Consider the following 12,597-nt stretch of genomic DNA (forward strand, 5'->3'; position numbering starts at 1 on the left):
GCCCCTCTCCAGGTTCCCTGCAGCCCCTTTAGGCACTGGAGCTGCTCTCAGGTCTCCCCTTCAGGAGCCTTCTCTTCTCCAGGCTGCCCCAGCCCAGCTCTCTCAACCTGGCTCCAGAGCAGAGCTGCTCCAGCTCTCAGAGAAGCTGGGGTATCCATAGAGATGCTCCATGTGCAGTGATGCAGACACCCCACATGGCCATAAGGAGATGGATCCCCCTCCCCACACTCCCCTCAGCACCCGAGGCGCAGGCAGGATGCAGTGCACACACAGCACCAGGTATGGACTGTTTAATCTCACACCCTTGTCTCATAGTTCAGCATCGTGACAACGTCCCCTGGACCTCCTGCTCCTCCCGAGGCCACACACTGTGCTCTGGACCCCTCCTCAGAGCTTGCTGCATCGGAGCTGCATCTCCGGTTTGCAGTAGCCTCTGGAAGAAGCAGCCCAGCGAGCCCACGGGTGAACCCCAACGAGAGTCACACCATCAGGGGTGGAACACAGTACAGTGAAGCCCCAGCCCTGCCTGGCACATCTCTGTCCCCTTCCCAGTGTGCGGGCAGGAGCCATGCAGGCAGGCAGGGTTTGTTACCCAGGACCAGACACAGCACCAAGCTGGAGGGAGGCAGGCAATGCCCTGGGGAGGGGATGCACAATCATGGCGAGGGGGTTTAGGGGCACCTTGCACTGGTTTTGGGGTGCTGCCCTGTCCCCATGCTGCAGTGCTCTGCTTCCCCTTGCTCCAGGCTGCTGGGGCAGTGGCAGGTCTGGTGGACACATCCACAGGGGACAAGGGGACAGCGTGGCCCAGCCTCTGGCTGTGCCACCTCCCTTGGGGCCCCGAGGGGTTGATCCATGTGCCTAATTGCTGGTCCCAGTTGTGTTCTCCTCGCACTGGGGGCTGCCCGGCCCCCTGCCAGCCCCAGCCCCAGCACGGTGCGGGCGCTGAGGATGCTCAGCACTCTGGTCCCCACAGCAGCTCGCAGACATCTCAGCGAAAGCATCAGCCATGGCCTGGCGGACAGTCTCGGTCAGTCTGGGGACATCCGTGGAGCTCAGGCCCTGGGTTTCCACCTTGGGGAGGATTTGGATGGTGCACGTCCCTGGAGAGAGAAGGGGAAGACTGGGGATGCTGTCAGATGAACCTACTGGGAAGCAGGTCTCCCCACGAGCCTCAGTGTTCCACAGAGGCCTCCAAGCCGCACATCCTTCATCCCTACAACCAGCCCTGACCACCTTCCAGCCATGGGGCTTCTTGTCCATCACTCACCAGAGGTGAATTTCTTTTCCTTGGAGTTGAAGAAGTCCCAGTACGGGGAGAACACGATGGGGAAAATGGGAACCTGTAGGACACGGAGCATGAGCGGTGTCCATCACCCAGACCCCCTCCAGCTCCTGACATGGGCCAGGCTTCAGCAGGTCCCTGTGCTCTCAGAGGGTGCCTGTCCCTGGGGACTGCAGAACCCAGAAGACCCTCACGTCCCCCATCCTGCTGCCCCAGGGTGCACGTTCCCCCGCTCCATCAAGGGCAAGCGGAGGGGAAGGTGACCTTACCTGAGCCTGCACAGCCAAGTGGAAAGCCCCACGCTTGAAGGGCAGCATGGATTTGTCCTGGTTCCTGGTGCCTTCAGGGAAAATCCACACCCGGAGCTGCAGAGAACGTGGGGAGACTTGAGCACGGACCCAACCCAGATACCCTGGAAACCCACTTGCCCCGTTGGTGCTTGCTCCCCAGCTCCCCCCTTGCTCCCTCACCTTTTCACGCCGCATGGTCCTGGCTGTCTGGGAGATGACGTTGATGGCATCTTCCCTTTTATAGCGGTCGATGAAGATGATGCCACTGAGCCAGCAGGCCCACCCCACTGTGCCCATGTAGAGGAGCTCCTTCTTGGCGATGGGCACGCAGCGGTCAGGGATGACCTCTACCATGCCTGGAGGATGGATGGGAGAGGAAAGGATCTGTCCATGCCCGATGGCACCCAGGACCAACCAGCCCTCTGACTGTAGTGACCTGGTATCACCCTCCATTGGCCCAACCCTCTCTCTGTAGCACACCCATAGCCCTGAGCTCCTGTCCTGACCTCTTCTGGCTTATGCCTACCACACTACCCTGTACAAACCCTGGTCCTGGCCCCTCTGGGACCCCAGAGGGTGAGCCTGGTCCACCCCTGCAGCACCCAAAAAGCTGCCTGTGCAAGTACTGAGCCCCCAGTCTCCCTTGCACTTACCCATGAGGTCAAGGGCAGCTTGGTGGTTGCAAACTATCACATAGAGCTCCTCGGCGTTCAGGTGCTCCAAGCCCCACACCTGCATCTTGATGCCATACAAGTGTTTGAGGGGCAGGATTGCAGCACGCAGGAGCCTAAGGCAAGAGGAACACGCATTGGGAGCAGATCACACAGAGTGGGGCTGTGATGCTTTCCCACTCAGGGAGCAAAGCACAAGATGGGCCAGGTTAGATGTGGTCTGAATGAGCACAGACTGTGTCAGTCTGTATTCAGTCTTTGCTTTTCTAAGGACATCTATAGCCTGCATAGCTCAGAGCTAACCTTGTAACGTGGTTTAGTGTGAGGTGTCCCTGCCCATGGCAGAGGGGTTGGAAATGGATGATCTTAAGGTCCTTTCCAACCCTAACTATTCTATGATTCTATGATTCTATAGCCATCCCCAAGGAGAGACCAGCTGCTGTCAATAGTAGAAAGTCTTCATTGGAGCTTCTGATAAGGAAGAGCAGCCAGCATAAGGGAGAAGAACAGACTTTCTGATGCCCAGTGATGATAGGAAAGCAAGAAGGGATGGGATGGAACGTCTGCCTGCAGCCAAGGTGCAAACCATCACATCCCAGTGAGGACCCCAGTCTTTGCCCAGGTAAGCTTCACCCTGAGGCTCACCCAGTGTACAGCTGGAAACACAGACACCAGCACTGCAGACACATAGAGCCAGAGTAGCTGGATGCCAACCAAGGGGAACTGAGTGTAGGTGGATGAGGTCTGGACAGGACAAGAGGAAATGGCCTCAAGCTGCACCAGGGCAGGTTTAGATGGAGCTGAGGAACAATTCCTGCCCCAGAGGGTGCTCAGGCATTGGAACAGGCTGCCCAGGGCAGGGCTGCAGGCACCGGCCCTGCAAGCATTCACACACTGTGGAGACAAGGCCTCAGTGCCATGGGGCAGTGGTGGCCTTGGCAGTGCTGGGGAACGACTGCACCTGATGATCTTAAAGGTGTTTTCCAACCAAGTTGATTCCATGGTTTTATGAAGGTGGACATGCAGAGGAACAGTCTAGATGGATTTACAGGGATGTGGATGTCTCCATGGACTGTCCCAGCAGAGCAGGCAAAGGGCAGCACCATGGGCACCAAGCTTTGTGCTGCAGGTGGATGGGGAAGAAAGCAAGGAAGGGGAAACCAACTCTGCTTCATTCTGCAGAGGAAATCACAGAGAACAGCTCCACTGGACCTGCAGCGTCAGGAAGAGATGGACCAGATGGAGGAACAAGGAAGAGCGGTGTCCCCATCCAGAGAGGGCTGGACCGGATGGCAGAGCTGATGAAGGGTGACACTCAGTATGAGAGTAACGAAAGGAACGGAAGGAGGATGAAGCAACGGGGATTGCGGCACCCACAGTGGAGATAAAGAGCTGGCATGCTTTTGGCATTGAAATGGGGCACTCTCCAGCCCATGGCATGAAGAGCATCCATGCCAAGAGCCACATATCTGGCAGTGACTGCTCCCAGGGAGGCACAGGGCTGTCAGCAATAACTCAGCACTAGGGAGGGATGCAATGGAAGTTTGGGAAGGGAGAGTAGAGGTAGGCACATCGGATGAAGGAGACATGATGTTTAGAGGGTCCATCGTATCAGCAGAACGCCTATTCCTTGGGAGATGCAGGCTCAGAGATCCCTGTGTCTGCAGAGAAGCAAACACTTATGGCAATGCCCCAAAGCCAGGAGTAATGACAGGAACGTGCTCCAAGCCGGAGGCTTTGGGATTTGGAGCCTGAGGAGGAGATGAAGCTGGGCGTGATGCTCCCATGGAGGATGGCTGCGAGGTGTTGGTGGGACAAGATAAGGCGGCGTGAGTCACACTGAGTCACCCGGGATTTCCACTGAGCCGGAAGTGTTTGCGCCAGAGCTTGGAGCACCTCTGGATGCATCCATGTGTGCACAGCATTTCTGCACCAAACTTCTGCCAAGGGCCTGGAATCCATTGGCACCAGCACACGATGGCTCAAGCCCAGTGATGCCACAAGCTCGGGCATCATTCACCCTGCCATAATGGCATCCCTCCTGGTACCCTTATCATGCCCAGGAATCCAGTGTCAAGATTGCAACACCCTTGAAAGCAATCGGACCTTCCCCTCGTGTTGCACAGCGATGTTATCTGGGCTGCCACCACCCTGGAGCAGAGCTGGGACAGGACTGTGCCATGCCCCAAAGTTGATGGCACGCAGACATCCCCAAATCTCTCTGCCAAAGCACAGTTCCTGGGGCTCCCGCTGGGCAGGGAGATGGTGATGGGGGTGCATTTCCATCCTGCTAATGATGGTACCTCCAACCTTGGCCAAACCCCCCCCCCGTAATCCACCCAAATGATGACCCCACTATAGTGATGCCCAAGAACAATTTCTTTTATGCTATATCATCCTCCAGGTACCATTAAACCTGACCCAGCTGGCCACCTCCATCATTGTGTATCCCTCCCTTGGGATGGCCAGCAACAATTCACCAAGCCAGAAGATGCAGATGCCACATGGACCTGAGCACAGCCATTGATGTGGCCCCAGGACTCAATCGGGATGGCTGGGGCAGGAGACCGCATGCGTCCACAAACTCACACGAGCTCCTCCACCCAGCCACCTCTACAATAGACACACATCCCCATGCCATACTCACTTCATGTTCTCCACAGAGCGTCCCCGAAGAGCTGCGAAGGGGGACAGGAGGGTGGCCATGGCCGTGATCCAGCAGTTGAAGAAGGCCACCTTGCAGAAGTAGTGGAAGGTGGCATTGTACCGGTAGAGCAGCAGGGCTGCCAAGGGCAGGAGGAGCAGCAGCCCATGGAGCAGGACCACCTCCATCATGCTGCCCCGGCAGGAGGATGCTGAGGAGCTCAGCCCGGGAGCAGGGTGAATGGCGCAGGGGATGCCGAGGAGCATGAATGGTGGATGAATCAGGTCTATCAGCAGAGCAGCATGTGGGCGTTTGGGGCTGGTCCAGGGCAAGGTGCTGTGTGTATCTCACCCTGTGCAGAGGCTTGAGGATGGACTGGCTTAGATGGGAGGCAGGCAACCCCACCAAGGGCGGAGAGTGGTGGTGAGTCAGTGCCAGGGACCCTGGGTCACCCGAGGAGTCACTGCTGGGAAATGCCTTCCTGGGCTGTTAAAAGCCATTGCAGAGGTGCTGGAGCAGGTCCAGAGAAGGGCAATTGAGTTGGTGCAGGGCCTGGAGCACAAGAGTGATGGGGAACTGCTGAGGGACCTGGAGGGTTCAGGCTGGAGAAGAGAAGACTCAGGGGGGACCTGATCGCTCCCTACAGCTGCCTGACAGGAGGATGGAGCCAGGAGGGGCTGGGCTCTGCTCCCAAGGAACAAGGGATGGGACAGGAGGAAACGGCCTCAAGCTGCACCAGGGCAGGTTTAGATGGAGCTGAGGAACAATTCCTGCCCCAGAGGGTGCTCAGGCATTGGAACAGGCTGCCCAGGGCAGGGCTGCAGGCACCGGCCCTGCAAGGGTTCACACAGCGTGGAGACAAGGCCTCAGTGCCATGGGGCAGTGGTGGCCTTGGCAGTGCTGGGGAACAGTTGGGTTTGATGATCTTAAAGGTCTTTTCCAACTTGGTGCAATCAGATCTGTTGCCCACAAACATGCCCATGCTTTGGGCAGCTCTCCCAGCCACAGGGACCTCAACCCTGGTAAAGAAGGATCGCAGGACAGCAGGAGCTGGTTCTGGTCCATGCCCATCACCCCAAGGCTTGTCACAGATCCCTGCTGGCGTCATGGCTGATCCCCAATCATCAGATTATTGTTAGACATCCCCTTGCTGCTCCCCGCCGAGGTCTGCAGCAGGCACGTGGTGCCAGCACTCTCCATCTCTCTGCTCCCCCCAAGCCAGGCTGCAGGAGCCCCTCACTGTTCCCCTCCCAAGGCCCAGTGTGTGTCACCAAGGTCTAAGCAATGCCACAGGGTCTGAGCCCTGTCACCCCCTGCTCCTAACCTGGGCTGAAGGAGATGCTAGAGGCTGCCCCAGTTGGCAGCCAGGAGCTGCATTGCGTTAGGTGTTTACAGAGGTGTAATGAGCCTGAGCAGGCTGTAATCAGCCTCTCCTCTGCTCTGCTGCTCTCGCGCTGGGCACGCAGGATCCAGGCCAACGCTGGGTTGAGCTGCAGAAGCTCTGGTCTTGCTTTTGTGATGGCAGAGCTAACTCTGGCCTGCTCTCAGCCATCAGCAGCACCTCCCAGCCAGGCTCTTCCACATCCTAACCCTGCCAGGATGTGCTTATGCTGTTGTCCCAACCCATCAGTTTGCCTCTGAGCAGGAACCTGTGAGCAAAGTGCTCCATTCGTGCCTCCCCATCACAACCCCACCACGGCTCTGGGGCAAACAGTCCCATTATACCTCACTGGAGAGAAGCATCACATCCCCTGGGTCAAACCCAGCAGCCCTGCCCTCATCTGACACAACCTACATCCAGCAAAACCACCATGCATCACTCCTGCTCCATTCCACCCCATGCTTGCGGCTGCCTTTTCCATCCTCAGCCTCTCCCTGCCCCTGCTGATGAGGGTACAAGAAGGTGCCTTTGTGCTCCTGGCTGTGTGATGCTCCCCCTGCTGAGGGGTGCCCCGGCTCATCCAGCCTGATCCAGAGAAGGTTCCAGGGGTTACTTCCACCACGGCTGTTGCAATTCCTATTGCTTCATCCTCCCATTCCTCTCATTATTCTCATATTCAAGCCAAGATTGGGCCATATCTTCAGCCTACCCTTCCTGTCCACCCCACTCCCAGGTGACTCCTCTCCTCCTCCATACCTTTCTGTCCGTACAGATGTGGAAACCTCTGTGCGCCTCCTTTCCCATCAAACCCAGCTTTGCTTTTGGACGGCCTCCTTCCCTTCTGCTCTTGCTGCCCTGCCCAGGCAGTCGCACAGCCTGCAGATGCACCTTCGTGCTGCACCCCAGCGCTGCCTTGTGTGCTCCGTGTTTGGGAGCTTCTCCTCCAGCTTCAGCAGGAGCCAGGCTGGGTTTTGCTGCAGGGGGAAGATCTGCCTGTGCCAGAGCACAGCTTAGCCCTGGGCTCAGGGAGGATGAGCCCTGCTTTCAATCGGGATGCCAGGAGAGAGACAGGAGAGCCCTGACACGGGATGGGGGCAGAAGGAAGGGATTTAAGCTTAGGCACCGGCTTTCTGTGTGCTCGGAGCTCCATGTGAAGCCCTGAAGTCTCCTCCTAGGAGCTCTCCTGTTAAGGCAAAGCTTCCTGGCAACTGGCCTGTAATCCCACCGGGGTCAGAGCCCCTGTCACCCCTGAATCAGGTTGGGGAAACGGCAGAGACAGCTTCCAGCACCCAAACTGCATCTGTCCCCACTTCCCCCTTCTTCCTGGTGAGCAGCAGAGACACTGAACCCCGGGGACCTCCGGGATCACCCCTTTTCAGGCTGCAGCCCCTACGCGAGGAGTAGTTACAGGTCCCGGCGTAAGGTCCTGGGGCCGTGCAGCCCGGGGAGAAGCCGCTCCCGAGAGCCACAGCCGGGGTCAAACGGGAAGGAAGGGAAGGAAGAGATACGAGAGAGGCGGCCACGGGGACGGCGGCTGCGGGGATGAGCGGGCGGATAGGACCTGGGGCTGCCTCGGCTGACTGTGAAATTAGGGGGCGGGACGATGGTGGTGACGTTGCACCTATAAAAGGAGGGGAGGGGTGAGATGTCTATAAAAGGAGGGGGCGGGGCCCGCGGGGCGGGGCGATGTCCACATAAGGAGTGGGCGAGGGGCGGGGCGATGTCTATACAAGGGGCTTTGCTCCGGCACCTTGCAGGGTGCTTGGGGCCCCTGCGGGCTCTGCGGCTCCGCAGAGCGGGGACCGGCCCCGGTCGGTGCTGCGGTACCGGGACGAGCCCCGTGTTCCCGGACGTCGGTGCCGGGGTGGCCCCTCTCCCCCTGCGGGGCTGGACACCGGCTCCGGGGCTCTCCTGGAGCGTGGGGCTTCGCTCGAGTCCTGCGAGCAGCGACCGAGGTCTGAGCGTGGCCTGGAACTGGGCTCGGAGCTGAGCAATGAAGTCCTGAGCCGTGGAGTCTGGAAACCGGCTCCTGGGGCCATTTCGGGTTCAGAAGCAGAGACCGAGTCCTGCGGTTTCGGGGGTCACTAAAGCCAGATTTGGGGCTCATAAATGGATACCAAGGCCCCTGTGCTGGAGTCTGGAGCTCGGCTCATGGGGTCAGTTTGGGCTGCTCAAAATCCAGGTTCAGGGCTGAGAAATGAAGTCCCATGTGTGAATGTCCTGACAGGAGGTGACCTCCAGGGCTGATGTTGGGGCTCAGAAGCTCAGACCAAGCCCTGCCTTTGGTTGCTCAGCACCAGGAACCAAGTCCTGCATTCTGGGGGCTCAAAACCACGCTCCCTTGGCCAGTTCTGGGGCTCACAGAGACCAAGTCCTGAGACTGGGGGCCTTGACACTAGACTCATTGGCCGGCTTTAGGGGTAACACAAAACACTCTGTCTGGGGGGCTCAAAACAAGGCTCCTATGGCCAGTTTTAGGTCTCAGAAATAGAGATGAACTCCTGTGATTTGTGAGCCGGGTTTGGGGCTCAGGTCCGACACTGATTGCTGTTTGAGGTGTGAATCCAGGGTCACTCAGCCAGTTTTGGGGCTCACAAAAACCCCAACGCTAAGTGCTGTGTTTGGAGCGCCCAAAACTAGGCTTGTTTGGCCAGATTTTGGGCTCAGAAATGGCAACGAGGTCCTGCATTTTGGGGCACAGAATGAGACTAAATGCTGTGCTTTGGGGGGGGGGGGGCTGAGAAATGAGCTCATGGGGCTGCTGTTAGAGCTGAGAAACAGAGATTAAATGTTAGGTTTTGGAGCCTGGGAACAGGCTGATGTGGCCCATCAAAGGGCTCAGAAACTGAGGCCAAGAGCTGCATTTCGGGTGCTTGGCACCCAGGGTCCCTCAGCCAGTTCGGGGGCTCCCAAGAAAAGCCCAATGCTGCATTTGGGGGGCTTGGAACAGAGACCAAGCGCCCTGTGTGTGTGCTGGGAGCCAGGCTCATGCAAGAGCTGCGCTTCAGTGCCCGGAGCAGGGTCTGAGTCCTGCCGGGTGGAGCCCGACCCAGAGGCCAGCCCTGTGCTCCGGGGGCTCCCGCTTGCATCATGCGGGAGGCCGGGACCGGCGGTGCCGGCCGGAGCCGCCGCAGCCCCTGCAGCCCCCGCCCGCTCCCAAGTCTTGGTTCGGGCTCTGCGCGAAGCCGCCGCCTTCGTTCCGCGGCCGCAGCCCCCGCGGGACCGCGCACGGAGCCCCCGGCCCGGTGCAAGACAGCGGCTGCGGGCGGGAGCGCGCAGTGCGGGACTCGGGTCCCGCTCCCCGTTGCGGGCCCGGCCGCGGCAGCAGCTCCGCGGAGCCGGGGGGGAGGAGGCGGCGAGGCCGAGGCCCAGCTCCGCTGCGGTGCCCGCACGAAGCCCGGCAAGCGGCGGATACCGGCAGGGACCCGATCCCGGCCGCCGCTCCGCGCATCCCCAGCCCCAGCACAGCCCCGGAACGCGGGACCGGCGAAGAGGCTGTGTTTGACCGTGTCTGCAGGTGTGGAAGAGTCACCCAATGGGGAACTGGCTGGTTACTAAGTGCTGCTTGGATGTTGAGCCCATCCTGAGCGCCCGTGCTAGGAAGGAAGTCTGCAGGGATGTGTCTTCTTGTGGTAGGAATCTCCTTCTCATGGACCACATCCCGCATTTGCCTGATGGTCTTTTATTAGGCTGAGCTATCCACTAATGGAGATTTCCTCTCTCCAGGACAGGGCCACACTCACTATAGGCTAAGCAGGGCTATTTTAACTTGGTCTCACTGCAGGGTTCAAAGGGCTGAAAGAAATTGGTAAAGGGCCCTCCAGTCCTGGGTCAAAAGGGTTTTGATCTCTGCAGAGGACTTTTTCCTACAACACATAAAGGAGGATTTCTCCCCAGACAGAGCAATTATGCAGCCTCCATGGGAAATGGCCACCCAACCCACAAGACGCAGAGTATATCATGTCATGGGAAGGTGCAGAGACCAAGTTATCCTGCTGCCCTAAAGAAACACAGTGGTGCTCTGCGCACTTTGCTCTCCCTTGGCATCTTGGCAGAGCATCTGCAACAGAAAGGATGACACAGAGTTACGGCCTGGGATGTAGCAGAACTTTAATGAGTCAAATGAGGAAAACAGGACAGTCTCAATGGAAGCCCGAGTGCAGGGAGCACCAGGGGCAGAAAGGAGCCTGTGCCCCATGGCTGTGGTGGATCCCACCAGGTGTCCACCTGCTCCCAACAGAGGGAGCAAGGCCAGCAGGTCCTCCCTAGGCTGCCTTTGTGGGGCTCCCAGGCCAGGTGAGCACAAAAGAACAAGGACAGAGGAGGGAAAGGAGAGAGTGGCAGAGGTGAAAAGCAGCATGGGCCATGCAAGGGGTGCTGGGGTTGCTCAGCTGCTGTGGAAGCAACAACCCAAGGCCCCGTCCCCAGTGTGGTGCCATCTTCTGGGTCCCTGGGCGCTTCCCCAGGGCCATCGCCAGCAGCTTTAGCAGGGGGGGATCCTCCTGCCGCAGTAGCGGCCGCCCAAGCCGGAGAGGCCCAAGCCGGAGAGGCCAAAGCCCCCGGAGTTGATGGGCACTCCCTCGGAGCTGAGGATGCTGCCAACGGCAGCAGAGGTGGAGGAGCCCACGGCGGTGTTTTGCGGGAAGGAGCTGAGGATGGGGCCGGGCAGGGTCACCACCACGGGGGAGGGCTGGATGGCGACGATGGAGTCCTGGCACTGCCTGACGCAGGGCTCATTGCAGCTGTTGGCCAGCGGGGTCGGGCCGCAGGGCTGGCAGGGCACGCACGGGCTGTAGCAGGACATGTCTGGATGGTAGAGTTTCACCTGGAGACAGGGCAGGGGCAAGCAGAGCAGGGACACAGGTCAGGAGCAGCCTCTCACACCACAACATGACAGACCCTTTCCCTTAGCCCAAAAGACATTCACCAAGAGCATCCAAGTTCAGTGAGATCCCCAGCCCCACAGCCCAGGAGACACCTCACCTAAGCTCCAACATCTGTTCATGCTGCACATTCTTCACCCTTCCCTCTCCCATGGAAAACAGCCTCAAGATGCCATAGGACAAGGAGGCAGGTATGTGCTGAGATAACCCAGATGAGGAAGAGAAGGAAGAAATAAGCAAGAGGACAAAAGCTTCAGACTCACCTTGTTCTCAAGGAGATGGAGGCGAGAGCAGTGGATGAGAGAGTGAGAAGTTCCTCCTTTTATACTGCTCCTGCACTGCCTCAGGCCCACAGTCACTGCACACGGGCAGTAATTTTCCAGCAGACTCACCTCCAAAGCAGAACACTCACCTAATGGCACAAGTTGGGGTTTGGTTTCTGCCATTTAATTTCCTCATTTCTGACATGACCACCAGGACATGGAGAATCCTTTCAAGTGCTATAATGAGAGGCCAAAGCATTCCCAGACAGCACCATGTCAGCAGAGGCAGAAGATATGCCCTTGAGTGCTGGTGGGTTCTATGCAGATGGAGAACATGGATGCAAGGAAGTCTGATGAGGTTGTGTACAACCTCCTCTCCAGGAAGGGGATGTTCCTACCAAGATCCATGGCCACCCAAACCCCTGATTCCTCACCAAATGGTGTGGAGTTGGGCCCCTTCTCACTACTGTAGGGGTGTGTTTGTGCCTGGCACAGTGTCTCATTCCTCCCACATTCCTCATACCACTATGGACTTTGGCTGCTCCCTTGGGACCCTGTCTAGCAGGAGACACTCTACTGATGTCCTGTTGTCCCCCAACATGATGCTGATGCTGATGTCCTGTGAGTCCCCCAAGCTGTGGCAAGGTCATGCTGAAGGCAATGGCCACTGGGAGCTCTATTTCCTGGGTTATGGATGGAGCTGCCCTGGCCGCAGGGGAATTGAGCCCTGTGTGGACATGGGCTGCACTCCTGGCTTGTCCTCACACCAAAGGCTGACACACGCCAGGCCAGAATTAGAGTGTGACTCGCCACGGGTAGGGAGAGTCTATCCCAGGAATCTTGCCTACGGAAGGCATTCCCCTGCCCTCCTGGGATTCATCCCAGCTGCCTCCAGGGCTTCAGGGCAGGGAAGTGCAGCGCTCCTTGATGGGCTTTGAGAGCTGGTTTCGTACTCAGAGGTGTTCTGAGCACTTGTCCTCCTTGAGCATCCCCATGCACGTGGCACTGGGGTGTTCTGCAGCCCTCACTGCTTGGGCAGTTGGAAGAGATTTTCTTGCTTTCCCCATGGTGCTGGGTTGTGTTTCACACTGAGGAGGCCTTTGGGGCATGGGACGGGAGAAGGGATGGAGCCCTAATGGCCAGAGAAGATGTATCGCCCCAGACGGAGGGATGAGTCCCA

The 12,597-nt window shown here is 58.4% G+C and overlaps 2 protein-coding genes across 3 annotated transcripts; both read right to left on the minus strand.

The window, feature by feature from the left end:
- Positions 1-861: 861 nt before the first annotated feature.
- On the minus strand, positions 862-5,156 carry AGPAT1 (1-acylglycerol-3-phosphate O-acyltransferase 1). Its single transcript, XM_065699187.1, has 6 exons — positions 4,894-5,156; positions 2,229-2,362; positions 1,756-1,931; positions 1,555-1,650; positions 1,271-1,343; positions 862-1,103 (listed from the first exon to the last, which is right to left on the minus strand). Exons 1-6 carry the CDS (start codon positions 5,154-5,156, stop codon positions 862-864), a joined length of 984 nt encoding a protein of 327 aa, XP_065555259.1.
- Positions 5,157-10,754: 5,598 nt separating this feature from the next.
- Positions 10,755-11,487, minus strand: LOC136024100 (feather beta keratin-like). 2 transcript variants are annotated; one of them, XM_065699186.1, is made up of 2 exons: positions 11,418-11,487; positions 10,755-11,077 (listed from the first exon to the last, which is right to left on the minus strand). In XM_065699186.1, the coding sequence occupies exon 2, from the start codon at positions 11,073-11,075 to the stop codon at positions 10,755-10,757; it is 321 nt and encodes a 106-aa protein (XP_065555258.1). In that variant the 5' UTR covers positions 11,076-11,077; positions 11,418-11,487. The 2 variants fall into 2 exon arrangements, with proteins under 2 accessions (XP_065555258.1, XP_065555257.1); XM_065699185.1 differs by having other exon boundaries at positions 10,755-11,096; positions 11,418-11,423.
- Between the last annotated feature and the right edge of the window lie 1,110 nt (positions 11,488-12,597).

The sequence above is a fragment of the Lathamus discolor genome, chromosome 20 (assembly GCF_037157495.1).
Source record: "Lathamus discolor isolate bLatDis1 chromosome 20, bLatDis1.hap1, whole genome shotgun sequence".
In the NCBI taxonomy this organism is placed as follows: domain Eukaryota; kingdom Metazoa; phylum Chordata; class Aves; order Psittaciformes; family Psittacidae; genus Lathamus; species Lathamus discolor.